This window comes from Malaclemys terrapin, chromosome 21, assembly GCF_027887155.1.
Source record: "Malaclemys terrapin pileata isolate rMalTer1 chromosome 21, rMalTer1.hap1, whole genome shotgun sequence".
NCBI classification, from domain to species: domain Eukaryota; kingdom Metazoa; phylum Chordata; order Testudines; family Emydidae; genus Malaclemys; species Malaclemys terrapin.
Window position 1 is genome coordinate 1686688 of NC_071525.1, and position 21497 is coordinate 1708184.

Here is a 21497-nt window from a genome sequence, read left to right on the forward strand (position 1 = left end):
GTAGCCGGAGCGCGTGAGGCGCTGGAGCCCGGCAGCCAATGGGAGGCGCCGTGACGGGCGGTCGCCCGGCGCCCGGCCAATGGGGACACAGCTACCATAGCGAGCCGGGGCTGCTGCCAGCTCCCCAGACTGACACATTTCTCAGCCCGCCCCACGCCGGGCTGGGCCCGGGGGGGCTGCAGGGGGCGGGCAGCTGGAGGGGCCCAGAGAGCAGATGCCTCTGGCTGAAGTGGGGGCAGGGAGTGGGGCTAGCAGCAGGGCTGGGGGGAAGAGGGGCAGGGAGTGGGGCTAGCAGCAGGGCTGGGGGGAAGGGGGGCAGGGAGTGGGGCTAGCAGCAGGGCTGGGGTGAGGTGGGGGCAGTGAGTGGGGCACCAGCAGGACGCGGGGGGCAGGCTTTGGAGCTGGGCAGTGAGTGGGGCTAGCAGCAGGGCTGGGGGGAAAGGGGGCAGTGAGTGGGGCTAGCAGCAGGGCTGGGGGGAAAGGGGGCAGTGAGTGGGGCTAGCAGCAGGGCTGGGGGGGAAAGGGGGCAGGGAGTGGGGCTAGCAGCAGGGCTGGGGGAGAAGGGGGGCAGGGAGTGGGGCTAGCAGCAGGGCTGGGGGGAAAGGTGGCAGGGAGTGGGGCTAGCAGCAGGGCTGGGGGGAAAGGGGGCAGGGAGTGGGGCTAGCAGCAGGGCTGGGGGGAAAGGGGGCAGGGAGTGGGACTAGCAGCAGGGCTGGGGGGAAAGGGGGCAGGGAGTGGGACTAGCAGCAGGGCTGGGGGGGAAGAGGGGCAGGGAGTGGGGCTAGCAGCAGGGTTGGGGGGGAAGGGGAGCAGGGAGTGGGGCTAGCAGCAGGGCTGGGGGGGAAGAGGGGCAGGGAGTGGGGCTAGCAGCAGGGCTGGGGGGGAAGGGGGGCAGGGAGTGGGGCTAGCAGCAGGGCTGGGGGGGAGGGGAGGCAGGGAGTGGGGCTAGCAGCAGGGCTGGGGGGAAGGGGGGCAGGGAGTGGGGCTAGCAGCAGGGCTAGGGGGGCAGGGAGTGGGGCTAGCAGCAGGGCTGGGGGGAAAGGGGGCAGGGAGTGGGGCTAGCAGCAGGGTTGGGGGGAAGGGGGGGCAGGGAGTGGGGCTAGCAGCAGGGCTGGGGGGGGGCAGGGAGTGGGGCTAGCAGCAGGGTTGGGGGGTAAGGGGGCAGGGAGTGGGGCTAGCAGCAGGGCTGGGGGGAAGGGGGGCAGGGAGTGGGGCTAGCAGCAGGGAGGGGGGGGGAGGACAGGGAGTGGGGCTAGCAGCAGGGCTGGGGGGAAAGGGGGCAGGGAGTGGGGCTAGCAGCAGGGCTGGGGGGGAAGAGGGGCAGGGAGTGGGGCTAGCAGCAGGGCTGGGGGGGCAGGGAGTGGGGCTAGCAGCAGGGTTGGGGGGTAAGGGGGCAGGGAGTGGGGCTAGCAGCAGGGCTGGGGGGAAGGGGGGCAGGGAGTGGGGCTAGCAGCAGGGTTGGGGGGAAGGGGGGCAGGGAGTGGGGCTAGCAGCAGGGCTGGGGGGAAAGGGGGCAGGGAGTGGGGCTAGCAGCAGGGCTGGGGGGGAAGAGGGGCAGGGAGTGGGGCTAGCAGCAGGGCTGGGGGGAAAGGGGGGCAGGGAGTGGGGCTAGCAGCAGGGCTGGGGGGGGCAGGGAGTGGGGCTAGCAGCAGGGTTGGGGGGTAAGGGGGCAGGGAGTGGGGCTAGCAGCAGGGCTGGGGGGAAGGGGGGCAGGGAGTGGGGCTAGCAGCAGGGAGGGGGGGGGAGGACAGGGAGTGGGGCTAGCAGCAGGGCTGGGGGGAAAGGGGGCAGGGAGTGGGGCTAGCAGCAGGGCTGGGGGGGAAGGGGGGCAGGGAGTGGGGCTAGCAGCAGAGCTGGGGGGAAAGGGGGCAGGGAGTGGGACTAGCAGCAGGGCTGGGGGGGAAGGGGGGCAGGGAGTGGGGCTAGCAGCAGGGCTGGGGGGAAGGGGGGCAGGGAGTGGGGCTAGCAGCAGGGCTGGGGTGAGGTGGGGGCAGTGAGTGGGGCACCAGCAGGACGCGGGGGGCAGGCTTTGGAGCTGGGCAGTGAGTGGGGCTAGCAGCAGGGCTGGGGGGAAAGGGGGCAGTGAGTGGGGCTAGCAGCAGGGCTGGGGGGAAAGGGGGCAGTGAGTGGGGCTAGCAGCAGGGCTGGGGGGGAAAGGGGGCAGGGAGTGGGGCTAGCAGCAGGGCTGGGGGAGAAGGGGGGCAGGGAGTGGGGCTAGCAGCAGGGCTGGGGGGAAAGGTGGCAGGGAGTGGGGCTAGCAGCAGGGCTGGGGGGAAAGGGGGCAGGGAGTGGGGCTAGCAGCAGGGCTGGGGGGAAAGGGGGCAGGGAGTGGGACTAGCAGCAGGGCTGGGGGGAAAGGGGGCAGGGAGTGGGACTAGCAGCAGGGCTGGGGGGGAAGAGGGGCAGGGAGTGGGGCTAGCAGCAGGGTTGGGGGGGAAGGGGAGCAGGGAGTGGGGCTAGCAGCAGGGCTGGGGGGGAAGAGGGGCAGGGAGTGGGGCTAGCAGCAGGGCTGGGGGGGAAGGGGGGCAGGGAGTGGGGCTAGCAGCAGGGCTGGGGGGGAGGGGAGGCAGGGAGTGGGGCTAGCAGCAGGGCTGGGGGGAAGGGGGGCAGGGAGTGGGGCTAGCAGCAGGGCTAGGGGGGCAGGGAGTGGGGCTAGCAGCAGGGCTGGGGGGAAAGGGGGCAGGGAGTGGGGCTAGCAGCAGGGTTGGGGGGAAGGGGGGGCAGGGAGTGGGGCTAGCAGCAGGGCTGGGGGGGGCAGGGAGTGGGGCTAGCAGCAGGGTTGGGGGGTAAGGGGGCAGGGAGTGGGGCTAGCAGCAGGGCTGGGGGGAAGGGGGGCAGGGAGTGGGGCTAGCAGCAGGGAGGGGGGGGGAGGACAGGGAGTGGGGCTAGCAGCAGGGCTGGGGGGAAAGGGGGCAGGGAGTGGGGCTAGCAGCAGGGCTGGGGGGGAAGAGGGGCAGGGAGTGGGGCTAGCAGCAGGGCTGGGGGGGCAGGGAGTGGGGCTAGCAGCAGGGTTGGGGGGTAAGGGGGCAGGGAGTGGGGCTAGCAGCAGGGCTGGGGGGAAGGGGGGCAGGGAGTGGGGCTAGCAGCAGGGTTGGGGGGAAGGGGGGCAGGGAGTGGGGCTAGCAGCAGGGCTGGGGGGAAAGGGGGCAGGGAGTGGGGCTAGCAGCAGGGCTGGGGGGGAAGAGGGGCAGGGAGTGGGGCTAGCAGCAGGGCTGGGGGGAAAGGGGGGCAGGGAGTGGGGCTAGCAGCAGGGCTGGGGGGGGCAGGGAGTGGGGCTAGCAGCAGGGTTGGGGGGTAAGGGGGCAGGGAGTGGGGCTAGCAGCAGGGCTGGGGGGAAGGGGGGCAGGGAGTGGGGCTAGCAGCAGGGAGGGGGGGGGGAGGACAGGGAGTGGGGCTAGCAGCAGGGCTGGGGGGAAAGGGGGCAGGGAGTGGGGCTAGCAGCAGGGCTGGGGGGGAAGGGGGGCAGGGAGTGGGGCTAGCAGCAGAGCTGGGGGGAAAGGGGGCAGGGAGTGGGACTAGCAGCAGGGCTGGGGGGGAAGGGGGGCAGGGAGTGGGGCTAGCAGCAGGGCTGGGGGGAAAGGGGGCAGGGAGTGGGGCTAGCAGCAGGGCTGGGGGGAAGGGGGGCAGGGAGTGGGGCTAGCAGCAGGGTTGGGGGGAAGGGGGGCAGGGAGTGGGGCTAGCAGCAGGGCTGGGGGGAAAGGGGGCAGGGAGTGGGGCTAGCAGCAGGGCTGGGGGGGAAGAGGGGCAGGGAGTGGGGCTAGCAGCAGGGCTGGGGGGGAAGGGGGCAGGGAGTGGGGCTAGCAGCAGGGTTGGGGGGTAAGGGGGCAGGGAGTGGGGCTAGCAGCAGGGCTGGGGGGAAGGGGGGCAGGGAGTGGGGCTAGCAGCAGGGAGGGGGGGAGGACAGGGAGTGGGGCTAGCAGCAGGGCTGGGGGGGAAGGGGGCAGGGAGTGGGGCTAGTAGCAGAGCTGGGGGGAAAGGGGGCAGGGAGTGGGACTAGCAGCAGGGCTGGGGGGAAAGGGGGCAGGGAGTGGGGCTAGCAGCAGGGCTGGGGGGGAAGGGTGGCAGGGAGTGGGGCTAGCAGCAGAGCTGGGGGGAAAGGGGGCAGGGAGTGGGACTAGCAGCAGGGCTGGGGGGGAAGGGGGGCAGGGAGTGGGGCTAGCAGCAGGGCTGGGGGGAAAGGGGGCAGGGAGTGGGGCTAGCAGCAGGGCTGGGGGGAAGGGGGGCAGGGAGTGGGGCTAGCAGCAGGGTTGGGGGGAAGGGGGGCAGGGAGTGGGGCTAGCAGCAGGGCTGCGGGGGGGGGACCCAGTCTCTTGAGCTGGGCAGGGGGCATGCAGCAGGCCTGGGGGCGGGGGGAAGGGATCCAGCATCTGGGGCAGGGTTGCAGAGAGCTGCCTAAGGCTGCCCTGGAGGGGACCGAGGCCAGGGGACCCAGATCAGGAGAGGGGCCACTTGCCGAACGATGGGGGAAAGTGGTAGTTTGTAGCTGCCTTGCTCTAGTGCCTTCTGCTCTGGTCCCAGAGCCAGGAATGGCCTTCATGCAGCCCCCTCCTTGCTCCCGGCAGAGCTAGCAACGCCTGGGCTCCTCCAAAACCGCCCCAGACCAGAGGGACCTTAACAACAGTGGGTTTTAGTCCAGGTTTCAACCCAAAAGGCTGAGAGGGGAAGGGAGAGCAGCAGGGAGCCCCAGGGGATGGTGGCCAGCGCTATCCCCTTCTCCTGGAGTTTCAGCTTGTCCACTTGGATTGTTGACACTTTATTTTCACCAGGCAACTTGCACTGCCAATAATTCAGAGCAGTGAGACAAGGGCAGAGTTAGGGACTCAGGCCTGTCTGTCTACACTTGGGGGCGTGTCACTGGTAGTTATACTGCCACACCGGAAGGTTTTGCTGCAGTTACATCTGTCTAAACGTGCTTCTCTTTGCACAGCACAGCACAGTAACACGCGTTTAACAGCACCGGGCTAGGGCTTCCACCAGCAGAGCTAGGTCAGTAAAACAATCATACGCCTATCTCCCATGCCTATGGTGGGAGAACTTCAGATCAGGCCTAAGTGCTGGTCTTCCTGAGGCAGAGAAGGATGTTCCTCCCCTGTGGTAATTATACAGAGGTAAAAGCCAAGTGAAGACAGGGCATTGTAAATTTAACACGTTAGCAGCTCAAGGTAAATGTTAGGTCGTCACTCGTGTTTACCTTACCCTGCTAATAGTGGTGAAAACGACAAGCTGCCTTGTCTTCACTAGGATTTGACCACATGTGAAACTAAGTCCTGGTAAGAATTGTTTTCCTGCTGTGGACGCACCCTGAGCCCCTACTGACACGTCTCATGCATGAGCGGTCCCATGGACTTCTCACGTGTGTTTGGAGGGTGGAGGGACCCTAAAAATCCTTGTTCCTAGAACCCTCCTGGCCTCAAAGTCAGCCTGTAACTATTGGGTGTTAGGATGGAAGTGTCCCAGGGGCAGGTTATCCCCTTACTGGGTCGTCTTGTGCCTTTCCTCTGTAGGAGCTGGGACTGGCCACTGTCAGATGGGATACAGGACTAGGTGGACCATGGGTCTGATCCAGGCTGGCAATTCCTAGTGTGAGAGCTCAGGCTAAGCTGTGTGGTTGTTTCTATTTCACCTGGGGAGAGCTGAGGGCATGCCACACACTGCCCTATAGCAGCAAGGGACCAATACGCAGGCTGATGCAGAAGTAAAGGCACAATGGGCCATACCCACCAGCTTTCCTAGGCACCACAGGCCGTAACTCAGTTACGGCTCTGTTCCTCTACACTCCTGGCCCCTGCTAGGAGTGGTGTTCACACAGCGACAGCTAGGCCCTGCTGGCAGGACCCACTTCACTTTTATGTTTTTAAATAAAAAATGCCAGAGCGGAGAAGAGCTGCATCCCTGTGAGCCAACCTGACCCACAGAACAAGAGGAGTGGCAGGTCCAGCCTTGCAGGAAGACACCTCCAGGCTAACTAAGTCCCCATGCCTATTGCTTCTTTGGGGGCCCTCTTAAGACTGCCAGGCTCCTAGACAGACCCGTATGTGGTTGGAAGTACTCAGCAGAATCTCATTGTACATAGACCCAGAGGCTCCATAGCCCATTAGCAAGCCCTTTTCCCTGCCAAACGAAACCCTCCCCCTCCCCCAAGCTACTCCCTTCCAGCCCTCTCAAAAGAAAACTAAAAATATGCAGTAAAGTCTCATTAGTTTCAGGTAGGTGAATTTACTCTCTCGGTTTGAAGGCGCTGGTGTGACAGATTTGGAAGGGGGAGGAGGATATGTGTCTTATGAACTCAATCCACCATGAAACAAACATTGTTCGGAAAGTAAGAGATGTGGGGAAAATGTGGCTGGAACAAGCTTTGAGAAGCCTTCTTACATGTAACGTGGCTGGCAGAGCCGCAGCAGCACCTAGTACAGGGGTAGGCAACCTATGGCACGTGTGCCCAATGCGGCACATGAGCTGATGTTCAGTGGCACTCACACCGCCCGGGTCCTGGCCACCAGTCCAGGGGGGCTCTGCATTTTAATTTAATTTTAAACGAATCTTCTTAAACATTTTAAAAACCTTATTTACTTTACATACAACAGGAGTTTAGTTATATTATAGACTTCTAGAAAGAGACCTTCTAAAAAGGTTAAAATGCTTTTTAATACTAGCACGCGAAACCTTAAATGAAAGTGAATAAATAAAGGCGCGGCACCCCACTTCTGAAAGGTTGCCGACCCCTGACCTAGTGCCTGGAATAAATCAGGCAAGCTCATTCAGCGTTGAGCATTTCAATGTTTAAATTTAGGGAATGTGCAGAGATCCTAGGTAGTGCCAGGGCCTGCTTTTCATGCACAGTATTGTTATTCTGACTCCTGTGCTCCTTTCTGTTCATGGAGTAGTTCAGCTAGGTGGTCAAATAATTTAAGGGAACATTTTTCTGTTCAAACAGCAAGACTGAACTGGACGCAGTAAATAGACCACAGGAAAGAGTTTGATGTCTTACTTATAGTGTCCCCTTCTCATAACCCAGTCAATTGAACCTTTTAGGTTTCATGTGCCCATTCAGGAAGCAGCATCATGCTATGTTTGCACCTAACCCTCTCCTGCAGTCTCTGCCACGCACAAGGAGGGGTTTTTTTTTTTTAATTTAATATTTCTAGTAATAGATTAGAAAAATTTAACACAACGTAAGTGTTGGGGGCTGTGTTAGCACCTCAAGTGCCCCTTTAATGAACGATTAAGATACTTGTTTAAAAGTGATATACCACCTTCAACTGGCAACCTTAAAGCACTGTGAGCAAGAGTTGTGGGGACAGTATTTTCAAGGGGAAGATGTCACAGGACTAACTGGAGGTTAGAGAAGAAACATCCTAGAGCAGTATTGAAAGCTGTACTGGCCATACGTGTAGCAGGTTAGCAAAGCAGATCCTTGTTGAAAGTGCAAACGCAAAGTTACATCACAGCATGAATGCGTGTGAAAAAGTAGTTGGCAGTCTGAATGCCCTTGCATACTATAGTACAGGGGTCGGCAACCTTTCAGAAGTGGGGTGCCGAGTCTTCATTTATTCACTCTAATTGAAGGTTTTGCGTGCCAGTCATACATTTTAACGTTTTTAGAAGCTCTCTTTCTATAAGTCTATAATATATAACTAAACTATTGTCGTATGTAAAGTAAATAAGGTTTTTAAAATGTTTAAGAAGCTTCATTTAAAATGAAATTTAAATGCAGAGCCCCCCCGGACCGGTGGCCAGGACCCGGGCAGTGTGAGTGTCACTGAAAATCAGCTCGTGTGCCGCCTTCAGCACGTGTGCCATAGGTTGCCTACCCCACTATGGTAGTTATCACAGCCAGACACACTGAGATAATCAAGGAAAGCTGAGGAGAAACGTCAGTTTCCTTCTTTGAACTGGTATACAGGCAGTCCTTGGACTTACCACACAATTGGCTCCTGAAAATTGCCTCGTAAGTTGAAACATTGTAACCGCAATCCACTCCATTGCGGGACCGAGCATCGGCCAGTCGAAACCAATTGCCATAAGTTGAATCAGGGTGTCAGTTCAGAAACGTTGTAAGTGCCGTTTGTCTTGTAAGTCAAACATCGAGGACGCCCTGTACAAATTCGCTGGGAGCCCTTGATAAGCAGTAGCATGCATAACAAAGGTTGGAGGCAGTGAGGACCAGGCCCTCCCCCACCCTCCAATCTACACCATGAGAACCGGGGATTTAGATGAAATTCCAGCTATAATGGATTGCCAGCCAGGGGAGAGGAAGCTCTATTAGGAATGTGTTCTAACCTAGAACGTTTTCTAACCGTAGTTGTGATGTTCCATTCAGGAGAGGATGATAGTTTACTGTCTTCTCATACCCACTAGAAAAGTTATTCATCCCACAGAGTTTACGATCAACAATTAATGCTTGAGAATACCATTTAAAAAATCCACAAAGTCCACATATTGTTTTTATAATTGTTTCTCCTTTGTCACAACGAACGAGAAATACAAGATTCCATTGAAACTGGAACAGTTCACAGGATGGTTGAACTTAAATCTTCGGGGGGTGGGGTAGGGAGGAAAGCAAACCCCTTCTCAACTTCTAAAGCCAACCTAGGTTAAATGCACCACAGAAGCCACCAAAGTTGGACTGGATTGAAAATTCAGTTTTGGTTACACTGAAAGGTAACAGCACTTGTTGATAAAACCAATTTTGGACCCGGTATTTTGGAGAGACTATTCCACCCATGATTTTCTTTCAGACGTCATTAACGTGCTTGTTTCAAGAGCCTTAAAACAAAAGCTAGTTCTTTTTCTAGATTTTGGTACACAGAAGCCATTAGTGCCATCCCTTCAAACATGATACCAAATAAATTCAAATTTTATCTGAAAAACAGCCTTTAACGTGGAAAATCCTCTCTGTACTACCGTTCGAATGCTAGCAACCAGTGGGGATGAACTTTTGGTACAAAATAAAAGATTGACATGTCTATCTTCCTTAACCTGAATTTGATTGATTAGGCAGTCCTGGAGGGAGCCGTTTTGGTATGTTTACTTCAAATGAGTTATTGCAACAATAAAACTGCAAATGTGGAGATTTACCCTTTAGCCACACTATGGGATCAACTCCTATCCTGAAACAAACCATTAAGAGTAACAGGCACATATAACCATGTGATCCCACAGCTTGTGTTCGGCACCAATGAGCACTTCACCTAAAGCAGCACAGATTGTGGCATTCATGCAGCATTTTCCCTTCATAAGCACGAAGGGAACTTCGTGTGCCATCGCAGCCGGGCTGGCGTGCTGAGCACACACCAGCCCTGGATCTGCAGCTCGTCTGTCACATTCATGTTCAGAGTAGTTAGGAAAAATTATAAAAAACAATCCAAAAAAGGTTTCATACAACATATAGTATCAAAATGTAAGAGGAACACACTAAAATCTGATCTCTTGGTAGAACAGGGCCACCCCTGTTCCTGCAGGTCCTTCCAGCATGAATCAGGTTTTTCCATTCTTAGCTTATGGGCATTGACATACACATTAACTTCAATGAGAGTCTATCAGAAGGACCTTCAGTCATTAGTTTCTGGATCTGTCTGAGCCATGTAAGCATCTAGCTCAGCATCGAGGTGTCCTTTTGTTTTAGACATGTAAGCATCTAATTGGTTGTCCAGTTGTTCCTTGGTCAATGCAGGACGTGCAGACCCTCTTCCTCGTCCTCTGCCTCTGCCACGACCACCGAAGCCCCCTCTTCCCCGGCCGGCCATGCCACGACCTGACAGTGAAAGGAGATTACAGTTACATACCACACTGGAATGCACTGCCAGACTCGGACAGAGAGAGCAACAAATATTAAGAAACTGACCTAATCCCACCAGTGAGAGTTTAGCTACAGTCGCCCGCGTGCCCTCGACTCGCCACCCCATACTACCTAGGCAAGGCAACAGTTGGGTGGGCAGTCCACTGAAGAAGCCACTCAGGTACATAACAATGCCCAGTGTAGAGACCACCGAGTGACACATTGTACACTACGTGGTATGCAAGAGAGCCACATGCAAGGTGGAGACAGGTGGTGGCCAACGGTGCCGCTTCTGCTACTGACTAGATCAGCCTCTCAGCCAAGACACTCTCCTGGTTGTCTCTCCTTATGCATCAAGTGTCTGTTCAAATCTCCGGACAACTGTCCCCCCACAGTATCTCTGCTCTCAGTTCATCCTCCAACCTCGGCTGCTCATTATACTCTTCCATATCCTATTACCTCCCACGCTGCCCCCAGCCTTGTGCGTGGGATATTTTCCTTCCTCCGGTGTGACAAGCACCCTCTTTTCCTCCTTTAAACCCACTTTCATGATCCTTCCTACATCTCTGTCTCCTTCTCACAGAGCTTCTCATGTTTCCCTGAGCTATAGGCAAGTTTATCTAAATCACACCAAACTCTTGGGAGTAGAGACCTGTTCTTTAAACCCATTTTGTAAAGCACCACATATGTTTACTGCACTCTAAATACACGTCTACTTTACGTAGTAGGAGAACTAATGACTTCCTACTTGTGGGCAAGTTACAAACTATTTGTCACATTAAACGGGAAGTTCTCTCCTTTGAACAAGTATAACTAATCTAGTGTTGCAGCAGACCCTGCTATCGCAGTGCCAGTAATTTAGAATTATTGAGCGAGACTTTTAACACAGAACGGTTTTTGCAGCCGAGCCTAAGCAGACCCAACAGTTGGTGTGGACTATTTTTTGTAAACCTGTTACATATCAAAGCACTAATGAGCCCGTGTCCCTCCGGGAGACAGTGGCAGCCCATACAGTGCTGTAACTCCATACAGGGCATGTACTTTGGTTACCGTCTACTTTTAAAAGTAGTGAAGACTCCACTAACTGAGATGGCTTTTGAAGTCGCAGTCTCGTACAAGGCTGTGCGTGCCCATCAGCATCAAAGGCAGGGTCCAGAAGGTAGCCCTATGGTACCCTTTACATTGCTTGGTACCATTTTAGCCTGGCATTAATCCCTAACATACGTTAGTGCCTTGATGCATTAGACAGTTGCTAGCCAAGTATAATTAGCATTTATTCCCCACCACCCTTCCTACCAAGCTTTAGAGAAAGCAGCAATGCCATTAACAATTTAGGAATAAGCTTGCTCGATACATATCCCACCACATTTACATTTGGTGTCAAACTAGTTCTGAGGGACCTGTTTCGGCATTAGAACCCACTAGGACTGAATTCATGTCATTCTACAAGGAAGACTAGGAAATAATGTTTAATCTCCAATATTAATTCACAAAAGCAAGGAAGTTGTAGGTTCTTACCTGCCATTTGCCACAGCATCTAGGAACACAGGTGCTGCAAAGAAACCAATGGGCCTTTTGCTAAAATAAAAAGCCACAACATGTGGCTCAGTGAGCTCTGACTGCTGTGATGTCCCATTTGAGAATTCCCTAGTTTGGGCATTCATGATTCCACTAGGTCAGCTGCGACTGCAACCTACATTTGTTCCAGTGCCAATCCCGTTTGGGGACTGTCGTCATTTAATACTTTGCACTATGAAAAGGATTGAGTATTTAAGAAACAGATTCCGTTTCAAACTCCCAGTGAACTAATAAAACCAGGGCCTGAAAAAATTCCACTTAAGCAGCAAGTAGGACACTTCCCTGTTGAGGCTGGAGGCCTAAGCCCTCAGTTTCTGCATAATTTAGACTTTCATTTAAGGAATGTGTTTCTAGCACTATATGGTTGTGAAGGTTACACTTCATTCCCTTTGGAAAGTTAAACAATGCAGGGTCGTTCGTACAGAAATTGCACCAGTGCCTCTGCCACTACTCAAAGCCTCACCTAGCAGGAGCGTGACACTGACAAGACTCTGGTCAGTTTCACCACCACTATCCAGAACCCTCTGAGAAGCAGTGACACAAACTCGGATCTTGCCTTCCAGCTCAAATGCTGCTAAAACCAACAGTTCAGAAAAAGAAAATATAATGGGTTTGTATCCAGTGTACAGACTAGTACCTTTATGGTGCAGATTCCACTTCACAGGTGCTAACATACGTTATATTTTAACCAAGAAGGTGAAAGCTAAAGGCTGCTTCAGATTCTTCTCTAAACAATGCCCTCATGCCTTCCCAAATGTCAGCACACTAACCTCTGCCACCAATTCCTCCACGACCCATGGCTCCTCTGCCTAGACCACCTCTTCCAGGTCCACCACGACCTCGAACGCCACCTCTTCTCAGGCCCATCCTAGGGGATACACCACGTCCTCCCCGAAGTAAACTCTGACCTTTAATGGGGTGAGGTAAAAGTCAAGTAGGTAATCAAAACAAGAAGCTAGCTGTCAAACTTAGCAAGAAGTCATTGAATATCCACCCCCAGGGATATTTTATTTCCCATATTAACAATATACTCACCTCTGAGGGGAATGCCTCCTCTCAGCAACGCCCTCGCTCCACGTCCACCACGCATGGCTCCTCGTGGCAAACCTCTCTGACCCATAGGTAGCCCTCGTCCTCCAACAGCTCCACGAGCCAGGGGTCCTGCTGGCCGGCCTAATCGTGCCTGGATGTTACTTTTACCCAGGCGCTGCTTTAAGCTCTTCTGGAATGAAAGTTTTTTTAAAAACAGGGAAGTCATGTAGCTATCAGGGACTTATCATGCAACTGGCATAGATGGAAGCAGATACCTCCACCAGCAAAGGAGGAAGCAGAATCTATATAGGGCCCAAGACCAACTGCAAAGTATTTAGGTCTCAAGAAAGATCTTGTCTAGAGAGGGACAGTCTGTCAAGTGTAAGCCCGGCTAGGAAGTGAAACAGACATCTAATCCTCAAGGTGGGCTGCAGCCTTCCATTTGAGAAAGGTGCTCAGGCACGAGTGATGAGCCTGCTGCAAACGCCTAGAGCAAAACTTAAGATTGTCTACAGCCAGGAGACTTGTGCGGTCAGCCTCTGATAATTCTATGCCCAAAGTTTCAGATCCAGTGATCTCACTGGAACAATCTTATGTCTAGATTTCCCCAGACATCCACAGAGACTAAACCCTTTTCCACATTTGTCTTTATAAGCTAGCACAAACAGGAATATTCACCCTCTCCGAAACAACTGCATTAAGCTCCAACTTAAAAACCACAAGAGCCAAGAAATTCAGAGTTAAGACCAAGATTGTTTTCTCCTCTCAAATGACCAATAATCAGTTCAAGGCAGTTAAGGAAACACTTAGACCCAGTTTATACCACACAGCCCAATATATTTCAGCCTTAATTTGGGGATCTGTTTGCATTATACCATACATTTGGTTCTGTGTGTCAAACAAATTTTAAAGCTGTTTTCGCCCAACTTCTCTGGAGAGTGGCCAGCAGGGGCTAGAATGATGTTAAATACCAGCTGTCTTCAAGTACAATCATAAGATTTCAGGCATTTCACAGTTTTAGGCAGTATAACAGCTTTTAGATGAACCCCAACAGGTCTACAACACCCAACCCTTTACCCTGCGCAGCCAAACCTGCCCCTTGTACTGTTTGCATTGGAATAGGACACTGAAGCACATTGGTTGGCACTTGGTGAAACACAGGAAGGGATGGTCATGCATTAGGGGAAATGGTGCTGTCCTGAATGAAGCGAGGTGGGTGGCGAGTTTGAAAGTTCATAGCTGTGACTGCACGGCCTCCCTAATGGTGCACAAGACCCTAATATTCTTCACAGGCTGCTCCTCCAGAGGAACAGTCCCTGTTCCCCAACGTACCAGCGAATAGACCTTCCAAAGTCAATTGGTGATGACTGCTGAAGAGCACCCCAACACTACTAAACTACAGTAGAGTCCCCACATTTTCCCAGAGGAACATATTGCAGCTGTCATCTTTAATAAGGAGGTGACACCCATACAGGCTACCAGTCCTAGTATGCAATGCTCCACTTGATCTGCTGGCTGTACCTCCACATTAGATTTACTCCTATGCATTTCCATAATGCTCCGCAATGCAGCCCAAGTTCCTCAACACGAGAAAGGGCATTAGAGACAGGCTGTGCTCTAGGACTCTACGGGCAGCTTCGGACCACCGTAACCGACGCTGACTGAGAAGGAGGTGTGCTCTACCTTCTTTTCCATCGGAAGTTCCAACATGAACCTCAAACTCAACATACATTTTGATCTTGAACTGCGGGGCAAGATCCAGAACAGTGTTTAATCCTAAAAGATAGTGTGTATGTGTGCAAGTGTGTACACGGTTCCAATGAAAAAGTGAAACAGGTGCCAGTGAAGTAAAGTAAGAGGGTCTGTATTTTCTTCACACAGATTCAGCCACTCACTGACTCAGCAAACAAAGGGGACAATGTACTTTATGAAATGAGACTTGCCTATCCTTTTATATCCTAGTGAAGCCCTTATGAGATTATATTATAAACCCTTTCTGGGGAAACCATAAATTATTCATATATGGAGCTTTTGTTTAGAAGCTCCAGACAGAAAGTTTCTCTTACTAGCACCTGGTTCTGATTTTCGGGACAGTAGGCTCTGAGTGCAATGCAGTTACATTCCTTTTCATGCAAGAACAAACACCAAACTCCAGCACAAGAGTCAGATCAAGATTGCAGTTATGTGACGAAGCCGCTCAAATAGGAACCTTCCACAGCTCTCTCCTAGTGTGCCCAAAGATGTCTGGGATTATATTTAATGACTACTGTATTCGAGTCATGCAGGGCTGCTATTTAAAGCTAGCACACAGCAGTGTAGCAGGACCCCCCAGACCCATGTTTTAATTCCAGTTTTCCATGCACCATATGTACACAAATTTCAAGAGAAACTCTCCAAGTCTCTCTCTGCTCTGTTATACAGCACGTTACGTTCTTTACAGTTTGAGATACTCTGATAAGCAGCACTTCGCACCAGTAACATAGCTAACTGCCTCTCGGGCACCATACGCTAATCACCACTTATCAACAAGGGCTCACATCTAGCAGACCCCATTCACTGAGCAATGCACAGGCACTATTTAAATGTGATGTACAACTCAATATGAATACACCTTTCTCAGACCTGCTGTTCCACACTGGACATTCAAATGGAAGCCAACTTTTGGGCTGCTCAGTAGCACACAGTCTATGTGGATAACAGGAAGAGTAAGATTCTTGTTACTTTAGCAAGAATTTACGAGAAACCAAGAACTCAGTTTTAGTTCATGTAGTTCTTGTTCAGACAACTGCTGGCAATAGCATAAAAACAAGAAAAAAACAGGCAGAGACCCCGCCCCCTCAAAAAAAAAAAAAAAAAGGCACTAACAGGGAACAAGAGCTAATATGTTGCGATGCAACAGAAGCTAGATTAAGGCATTAAGAATTCAGCAGATCCAGAAAACTGGAATCAGACCATTTATGTGGGGGAGAGGGAACAAGCGGTGAAATTTCACGTTGTCCTCTCCTCTGGAAAAATAGCAAAGGAGGAAATTTAAACAAACAATAACCAACAGAAGACATGACAGACTGACTAATTAACAAGCTATAAAGCATTACTTATCTGCAGTGACAATCTGAAATTCTCTTGAAGTCCCTCCAAACATTCTCAGCTCTTACTTTCAAGTGACATCTTGAAAAATTCTCATATCCTGAAAAGCCACCAGCTGCTGACAGGCATCACCAACTGTCTGCAGTGGAATAGGACACTTTCTCTCACCTGCTTAAGCTTCAAGGCAGCCTGAACAGAAGGTCTATTCTCCATCTGCTGGGCCAGTCTTCTGTTTCTGGCACTGGCCAGTTGCTGCTGCTGCTGCATGGTAGCCCGAATATTCACTGGCATCGGCTGTTTGTTCTTCAGCATATTAGTAAAGCTTCAAGGTCGAACAAAATGGATGTTTAAATAAAGTTTTATTACAAACATTTATGGCATTTCATGGCTCTCAAGACTGGAGCTCCAGATCCCATGAACTTTATGTAAAAAGTGGTACACTTAGATCATGTCATATGCGAGTTATGTATTCCTCGTTTTCCACAAACGTGCTAGAATAGGAAATGCAGATTTGGATAAGTGCAACATATTAATTCAAAAGTGATCAAGTTTTAAGCTATTGCTTTTAAAGGTGGAAGAAGTTATGAAAAACAAGCAACAAGCAGAAATGGACATGAGAGACAGAAGACATGACAAAGAAACAGGAAAGCAAACTGAAATCTGACTGCAAAAGCCAAGACAGATTGTTTAGGGGGGAAACTGTTTAATAGTTTGATGGCAGTAAGCATATTTATGAGAGTCGTGTCACTGACAAATCAAGGGTCTGGCATAATACTTATAAGGAGGACAATTCTATCACCATAAGAGGTGCCACCATATAAGTGCATTCGTTTAGACTACAATTTCGTTGGCATTTGGAAATTTCTTTGGTGCATTAGGGATTTTCTGCCTTTAAAAATTACGTGGCGTGAACATACCAGCTTCCTCACCAGTAATCAGTTTCTACAGCATCCTAATAGCGACAAATGACAGTGAAATTGAGCACTACAAAGTGCTCAGTGTGGTCTGGCTGGAACTAACACAATTAACAGGCAGGTAACTCCCCTGTACCGTACCTATCTGCCTGCCTGCCTGGCCATAAACCGCAAGCACTGGCTAAGATTACTGCTCACTGCAGTGCACGCTGGAATAAGGACTGCATATAAATGGCTTCATTTCTCCTGGGCTTAATGATATTAACATTTAATCGGAGAGTGAGTTAGTGAGAAAGTGAAATATGATCAGAAGCGTCACTGTTAGTTCATCACTATAGATGTGCAAAAGCTTAATGGCATGAAAGAGCGGAAGGCTCTGTAAGAGAGGAAATAAAAAGAAAGCAGTGCCAAGAAAGGAAAGCGATGGAGATGAAGCAAAGCATTTGCCTCTTACAAGGCCCAAGAACATTGTTAAAGGGCCTCTGGGCTGGTTTGGTGGCCTGCTGCGTGCCTCTTACAGGCCAGACCACACCACATGCGTGTCTCCCTTGGACAAAGCAGCAAGCCTTCTGCAGCTTCGGTAACATGCTACCATGCTGCAGTGGTCAACTATATAAAATGTAAAAACGTGGAAGAAAAAGGGAGGGTGCGAGGTTTCTCTCTCTTTTTTTAGTAAGACATCCCACCACATTTACGTCTCATATAGTTTAATATTAACAGCTACTGACAAAATCCTCCAAAATAATTGCCCTTTTAACCTTGTGTACCACATCTGTTGCGGCTTAAGACAGAGGCGCATAGCCACCTGCTTTTTTTTTTTAGTTAGGTTAAAACAGGGCAGAAACCACGTTGGTTTTGGACACTGGACACAGTGACAATTAAGTAAAAATTTCTTATGAGCTGAAGTTGCTGTTGGCTTCCTCACCGCTCGTTCAGAGACATCTTGGTGGTGCTCTTTAGCACAACCTTCGGCGCTGACTGCGCAGCCATCTTCAGATCACGATCGTCTGAAACGAACAATAGCCAGATTTAGTAAGAAGAACTGAGCCCATGAAATTATTTGGCTAGATTTACCAAGCCAAACTTGTGTGTGTGGAGACAGCCAAGAACCACGTAAATCAGTGATGTGATTGCACTAGCAGTGCACTTCATGGCATCGCGAAATGTCCTAAAAGGTAAGTTTCAGCATAACTCACTAGTTTATTATCTCATCTCTCAATTGTATGTGAGATTAATGCCACAGGAACACTAAATTCGACTTTCAGTGAAGATCTCACCTCTGTATGCCATGAACAGCCTGGTGAAGATCATTTCTAACTGGCTGGTTTCAATGAGGTTATGTTTTTCTAAGCAGGAGAGCAGTAGCAATTAATCTTTCTGATTCTGGATTCAGTTTCTGATACACTAGGCCGAGGGAATCTCAAACTGGGGGTCAGGACCCCTCAGGAGGCCACGAGATTATTACATGGGGGGTCGCGAGCTGTCAGCCTCCAGCCCATACCCTGCTTTGCCTCCAGCATTTATAATGGTGTTAAATATATAAAAAAGTGTTTTTAATTTATAAAGGGGTGTGTGAAAGGGGTCACCAGTACAAAAGTTTGAGAACCACTGCATTAGGCATTAAGGGTCTGGATGCAGTATTTCCTCTATCCAAGTTATTACCTCAGTTGGAACTGTGGCATCAGTTGTCAGACCCTAGCCAAATTATGCCAATGCTCCCTCTCCTGCAAGGGGTCCCCGCACAGGTATTAGGTGTGCCAAACACTAGGCTGATGGCCCAAGGAAGGGGGCTATGCCTCGCAACTGCACACCAAACCCATTATAACCTTATTCAACATTTCTGCTTTTTATAGAGCCGTTATGGGCCCATCCGTGCTGCAGCCGAATTACACCAGCAGCCAGCAACACTACTGACGTCCACCGGTTGTTTGGACAGGGATAGTGTTTGAGACCAGCGGTACAGTCATGTCCATTTTCAGATTTGGGATGCGTCTAAACAGGCAGTTCATAAAGAGCCTCGCATGGTTCTCTGACAAAAAAATCCCCACCCCAGTGGTCAGGGAAGCAGAATAGCAACAAAGCTGGTATTTGAACCCCTGCCCGGACAGGGCCCCACGCCCGAGGAAGATGTTGGCCCCCAAGGGAGGCTGGGATCTATCCCCCAGTGAAGTTGGGACCCGCGCCAGCCACGCAGCTGTATTATTAGCAACACACCTAATGCAGGGAGCTCAGCCCAGAGCGCCCGGAGTCAGAGATGAGGCGCAAGGCCCGAGCTCGGGAGCCCCCTGCACAGCCCGTTTACAACGGGGGGGTCCAGGGAAGCCTGGCCTAGGCTAGTCCCCGTCCCCCCCAGCGAGCCAGGGCGGGAAGGCTGCTCGCCCCAAGCGTGTGTGTGTGTCGGGGGTGTGTGTGTGTGTGTGTGTGTGTCGGGGGGGGGTGTGTGTGTGTGTCGGGGGGGGGGTGTGTGTGTGTCGGGGGGGGGTGTGTGTGTGTGTCGGGGGGGGGTGTGTGTGTGTGTCGGGGGGGGGTGTGTGTGTGTGTCGGGGGGGGTGTGTGTGTGTGTCGGGGGGGGGGTGTGTGTGTGTCGGGGGGGGGGTGTGTGTGTGTCGGGGGGGGGGTGTGTGTGTGTCGGGGGGGGGGTGTGTGTGTGTCGGGGGGGGTGTGTGTGTGTGTCGGGGGGGGTGTGTGTGTGTGTCGGGGGGGGGGGGTGTGTGTGTGTCGGGGGGGGGGGGTGTGTGTGTGTCGGGGGGGGGGTGTGTGTTCAGGGAGGCCTGGCCTAGGCTAGTACCCCCCCCCCCCCCCAAGCGAGCCAGGGCGGGAAGGCTGCTCGCCCCAAGGGGGGGGTTGGTTTCAGGGAGGCCTGGCCTAGGCTAGCCCCCACCCCCCGGTTCTCAGCCCCACGCCTGGCTCGCAGGGCGGGAAGGCGGCTCGCCCCAAGGGGGGGGTTGCTGGGCTGATCGCCCCGGGCTCTCAGACTGGGACCCCCCCCCAGCTCCCCCCGGCCTGGCTCGCCCGTCCCGGGCCCCGCCGGCTCCGCTCCAGGGAGGGCTCGCCGGGCCGGGCCGGGCCCAGACCCAGACCCCTCCTCCCCCACATGGCGATCCCCGCGCCCCCCCGGGGCCCCTCTGTCACCGAAGCAGACGGTCGCCAGGACTCCGGGCGGGGCTGCGGGGCGGGGGTGGGGCGCGGGGCTGGCTCCGTGGGGCTCCGTCCCCTCCGCCCGCTCCCCGCTGCACTCGCTCTCGAGCGCCGAAAACAAAATGGCCGCCACTTCCTTCCCTACTCCCCCCGCGCGCCGAGCCGGGGAAAATGGCGACCGGCCGCCGCGTTTTGCGCAGCCGCCAGAAGGCGCCCACGTGACCCCGCTCGCCCCTCGCGCGGCCTTGCACCACGTGATCACCCCTTCTCTTCCCCTCCCCCGGACGGGGGGGGGGAGGGGCTGAGCCATGTGACCTCTCCCTTTTCGGGAGGGGGCGGGACTTGGGGCAGAGGGCGGGGCCTGGAGGGCCTCATGGGCGGAGCTTTGGCTCTGAGGGCCCCAGGAGTGGGGGCAGGCGGGGATAGGGGGGGCTTGGGGCAGAGGCTGGGAGGGCCTCATGGGCAAAGCCTTGTAGTGGAGTGGGGGGGCAGGCTGGGATATAGGGGGCACTTGGGGCAGAGGACAGGGCCCCAGGCCTGAGGGGGTGCAGCTCAGGCCCCAGTGCAGCTGGGGGGTACCCTGGGCTGGAAGGGGGCGCATGGATTGTGAGGCCTGGGCTGGGTGGAGGGAGCCCAGTGGTGGGAGTCCTGGGGTGTGGCCCCTCTGGAAGCAGCTGGGTATGGGGGGCTCCCCAGCTCTGGCTGGGATAACCTGGCAGCAGCAGTTGCCCTGCAGGGTGGGCGGTGGGCTGGGAGAACTCAGTGACGGGTCTGGCCAGGCCCCCAAAGCCGTTCCAGCGCGTGGCTGCTTCTGTGTGAGGGGCGAGGGGCAGGGCTGGGATCTCACTCTAGCTCCATGTTCAGGTGATAGCGACCGTCAGCAGAGGCCTCAGGGACTGAACTCCCCCTCGGGCTCGCATAAGGGGATCCCTCAGGGTTGGGTGATTAGCATGCTGAGTGGATGAAGCCCGCACTTCCTGTGAGTTATCTATCCGATTGTGGCCCTTCACCCTACCCGGCTCAGGGGTCAGAAGTCCTTGGCCCAAGCCCTGCCCGCTCATGACACCAAAATAAGTCCAGTTGATTGTACAGATCTGTCTAATATGAAATTCCTCCGGCCTACTCGGCTCAACAGCAAACCAGCTAGCAGCATTGACACAAACCCGCTTCTGTGTCAACTGGACAAGCTGACATCTCCCAGAGCTCAGGCTGTCTGCAGAGGCGCAGGTCGATGCATCCGTTACACTCCGTTCATGGTTTGCAGGTTTTCTTCGAAACGACATGGGTTTATTTAAAATGAAGGCTTCGAATGTAGTGCATGAGATGCCAAGCATCAGGAGAAAGTCTCAGCTTGCAAAGGTGCCAGCCTATTTACCATTCTGGGCCTGCCAAGGGGGTGGAACTGGCAGCAAAACGGTAAAAACTAAGCAAAAGACAATAAGGCTCACTCACATGGATGTGCTCCCCATTGAATTACTCCACATGCGCACCAGCACTGCAGAGGGCAGACTTCAGCGCTCCAGCGCTCTGTTGCTTCTGCTGGCAGTGGCACCATCGGTTTCTAATCAAGATTTGTGCACTCCTGGGAGAATGCATCCGCTATTGTGCTTGTGGCTTTGTATTTGCGGAAGTAAGCGGCTGTGGTGAAGAATGTCGTGTGCGTTACACACGCAGCATTAGCGTCAACCTCAAGCTTTCAACAATCGCGAGTCAGCCCTCAAAAAATCATGAGAGTGGATTAAAAATGCTGAGATTTTAAAACATAATCAACGTGAGGTTCTTTCTATTTCCCTGCTGGTTCTGGAGGCTTGAGGGTTGCATTGATTCACATTCTCCAGCTTTTCTCCACAACCCCCAGGATTTTTGTCTGTAAATGAAAGCTGAGAGCGTCCTGCCATCTCGTAACTCCAGGAGCCGGACTTTAAGAAAAACACCAAATATCAGGAGGCTTATGATAAAATCACCGTACT

At 53.3% G+C, this 21497-nt stretch overlaps 1 protein-coding gene across 2 annotated transcripts; it reads right to left on the reverse strand.

Moving 5' to 3' along the window:
- Window positions 1-8431: 8431 nt before the first annotated feature.
- CHTOP (chromatin target of PRMT1) lies at window positions 8432-19630 on the reverse strand. Of its 2 annotated transcripts, none has more exons than XM_054010387.1 (6): window positions 19522-19630; window positions 17315-17396; window positions 15644-15797; window positions 12392-12575; window positions 12127-12264; window positions 8432-9754 (listed from the first exon to the last, which is right to left on the reverse strand). In XM_054010387.1, the coding sequence occupies exons 2-6, from the start codon at window positions 17377-17379 to the stop codon at window positions 9552-9554; spliced, it is 744 nt and encodes a 247-aa protein (XP_053866362.1). In that variant the 5' UTR covers window positions 17380-17396; window positions 19522-19630; the 3' UTR covers window positions 8432-9551. The 2 variants fall into 2 exon arrangements, with proteins under 2 accessions (XP_053866362.1, XP_053866361.1); XM_054010386.1 differs by having other exon boundaries at window positions 12392-12578.
- Between the last annotated feature and the right edge of the window lie 1867 nt (window positions 19631-21497).

What these genes read in the sequence shown, in the direction of transcription:
- CHTOP (XM_054010386.1), bottom strand. Translation starts at nt 17,379, where the DNA reads ATGGCTGCGCAGTCAGCGCCGAAGGTTGTGCTAAAGAGCACCACCAAG. An exon ending in CTGCCTTGAAGCTTAAGCAG is followed by an intron (nt 12,579 to 15,643) that starts GTGAGAGAAAGT and finishes CTTTCATTCCAG; the next exon opens with AAGAGCTTAAAGCAGCGCCT. An exon ending in AGGAGGCATTCCCCTCAGAG is followed by an intron (nt 12,265 to 12,391) that starts GTGAGTATATTG and finishes ACCCCATTAAAG; the next exon opens with GTCAGAGTTTACTTCGGGGA.